The 2,633-nt window shown below is 48.5% G+C and overlaps 1 protein-coding gene across 1 annotated transcript; it reads right to left on the reverse strand.

Annotated features, from left to right (window-relative positions):
• Window positions 1-442: 442 nt before the first annotated feature.
• On the reverse strand, window positions 443-2,256 carry LOC6589395 (odorant receptor 24a). The gene is made up of 5 exons (XM_002014608.1): window positions 1,736-2,256; window positions 949-1,321; window positions 784-882; window positions 558-710; window positions 443-496 (listed from the first exon to the last, which is right to left on the reverse strand). Exons 1-5 carry the CDS (start codon window positions 2,254-2,256, stop codon window positions 443-445), a joined length of 1,200 nt encoding a protein of 399 aa, XP_002014644.1.
• Between the last annotated feature and the right edge of the window lie 377 nt (window positions 2,257-2,633).

Raw genomic sequence — 2,633 nt, forward strand, 5'->3', positions numbered from 1 at the left:
TAATTCGACAACATCCAGAACAACAATCAGAGGGTCATTCGAGGCAGAGTGGCAGCGTGGCAGCATGGCAGAGCCAGCAAAAATGAAAAGTAAACCGAAACACGAATTAACGCACAGACGATGAAGAGACACAAGGAGAGCAGAGCAGAGCAGAACAGAAGCTGAAGCTGAAAGAATGAAAGAAATATTACAAAAGGAAATGAGTTTCAAGAGAGTGAACGGAAAAGAAGGGAAATGATACGGGTAGGGGATAGCGATTTCTGCAACGTAAGCCATTACAAACCGATCGAAATTCGGTAATATTTTAGAGCCTATTCTCACTGCTAAGTCACACTGGAAGAGGGCTAGGAAAACTCTAAGAAATTTCATTGATTAATCCTCCAAATTCCAATTCGTTTTATTTATCTTTAATCTCCAAAACGTAAGAGTTCCCGAGTTTCCTCTATCTAATCACGGACGTGGCCAAAGCAATCAAAGAACCAGTGAAGCGTAGAATCTACAGACAAAGAAAGGACCTTTAAAAGAGACCCAATTACAGGGCACTAAAGATCACCCACCGACGTAAGAGTCTCCAGCGATGGGGAGAAGAAAGGAATCTTGATGGTGAGGACCCTTTGGGCGCGGGCCACCATCAGGAGAGCCATCTTCTGTACGCCTACACTGTGGCCATACCAGTGACTGGCGAACGTAGAACGAGCCAGATCCGAGCACTAAATGGAAGATAGAAACGAAAGATTCCTTAAAGAAGGTTCTTCGGAGACAGAAATCTGAGACCATAGGCACCGCTTCCATGATGTGCGTCCCTCCCAGGCAATACAGATAGATTTCAGTGCCCACAGCACAGGTGTACACCAAATAAACGATGATGCCAACGCCAGAAAACTACAAAAGAAAAGAGAGAGCTAATAAAAGATACACCGATCTATATAGAAACAAAAGCCAACCCACCAACAGCATATCCACCACACTGGTTCCTATAATGAGACTAGAGGTGACAAAATGCCCCAGGGTGATCTCCACCATGACGCCCGACAGTCGCTCCGTGAGTTCCGCCACCTCATTGTGACGATCCACCAGCCTTTCCATGTCCCGCACAATACGGGCCTCATTCTCCTCGTTGGGGCTCTCTTCTATGTTGGAAACCTCCAGCAGATCGTTGACATCATCGCGCAGGGAGAGCAGCAGCACCGTCAGATACAAACAGAAGCCGAGAAAGAAGCCATCGGCTCCCACAAAGCAAACGACCGTGATGTAGCCATGCCAATGGACTAGGATGTAGGTGAGGGGATAGAGCGGCAAACGCAGGAGAGGATCTGGAAAGCTATGACAAGGGCAGGAAGGGGAAGACTAAATTAAAGTAGAAATTTAAGAAAAATAAGCTACAGGAGCCTTCCAAGCCCCAACAGGGTGTACGAGCCACAGTCTCTCGAACTTTCAATCCCCGATCGTGAGTTTTTGTCAATTTTTTTGGGTCTAGAGACCTCAACTGGGAATCCTGGATGTTCGGCTTCAATAAACTACTTTTTTACCATCGAAATGGATTGAGTCATGTCTTCTTTTCACAAAGAAATGCCTAATGAGCGCACAGGAACTCACTTTTTTCCAGTATCTCTACAAATTACGAGGAAGTCTGCTATCAATGGCCGTCGAACACAGGAGGAGGCGGACAGGAGTCTCTTGATAGAAGCCCCATCATCTGAGAGATGGGAAAACAGCCCTCATACCTTTCACTCACATCATTTTAAAGGGCGTCTCGTAGATCCAGTCCTTGCCGTGGGCTCGTCTCAGCACATTGTCCAGCAAATGCCTCACCGAGTAGGAAGTGCTCGTGCAAAACCCCGCGCAGAGGAGCACTGTCGTCAGCCTGGTGGCCAGCGTAAAGAACCGCTTCTTGTAGGCCAGCTTCCGCTCCGAGTGCTGTGCTTCCGTCAAGGTTCTGACCCTGTGAATCAACGACTTGAGCTCGTCCCGGTAATACCAAATGCAGACCATCTTCAGGAGGGACAGAATGCTCGAGGCCACTGGACAGAGGGCGTCCAGGGCCGTCGCTATGTCAATGGATATGTAGTGTATGCCGTAGTAGGCCTCCGCATAGCAGCCGTAGGCCAGTATGAAAAAGTTGAAGAAACTCCACAGACGAAGGCCCAGAGTTCGCTCCTGTTCCGGGTAGAATCCAATCAGCGACAGTGCAAACTTTGGCACCAGAAAATAATGCCTTTCCATGGCCAGTGACGAGGTGAGGAATCGAGGTAACATCTCGCTCTCTACTGCCGCTCTCCGTCTGCACTTTTCAGCTCATAATCCCGGTCGTCCTGCTGCCTTTTATAGCCTTAGCACAGAGGACTCTCCTCCTGCGTTGAGCAGCATAATTGATGAGATGGGCGTTGTCCTTGCTTCGTAGTTCAATAAGTTTTCAGATTGTTAACCCTCAATTAGGCAACCTTTCTCGGTGGGGGGGGGCAGGGGCTACTGCTACAGGCTTAGGCGGGGGGCGTGGCAAATTGGGCGTGTTCTGGTAATTAAACTTTAGTTTTCGATAAACGATTTTCAATGACCTTTTGCGGCATGAATTTTATGTCCGTGTGGCAGGTACAAGCCAAGCCACTGCCACAGAGGCACCCACCCACCCACAC

This window comes from Drosophila persimilis, unplaced genomic scaffold (genome assembly GCF_003286085.1).
Source record: "Drosophila persimilis strain 14011-0111.01,24,50 unplaced genomic scaffold, DperRS2 tig00000191-arrow-pilon, whole genome shotgun sequence".
NCBI classification, from domain to species: Eukaryota; Metazoa; Arthropoda; class Insecta; order Diptera; family Drosophilidae; genus Drosophila; species Drosophila persimilis.

Coding starts and splice junctions, on each gene's coding strand:
- LOC6589395 (XM_002014608.1), bottom strand. CDS start 2,256: ATGTTACCTCGATTCCTCACCTCGTCACTGGCCATGGAAAGGCATTAT. Junction 711..783: donor GGACGCACATCATGGAAGCG/GTGCCTATGGTC, acceptor TCTTCCATTTAG/TGCTCGGATCTGGCTCGTTC. Junction 497..557: donor CGCTGGAGACTCTTACGTCG/GTGGGTGATCTT, acceptor CTTTGTCTGTAG/ATTCTACGCTTCACTGGTTC.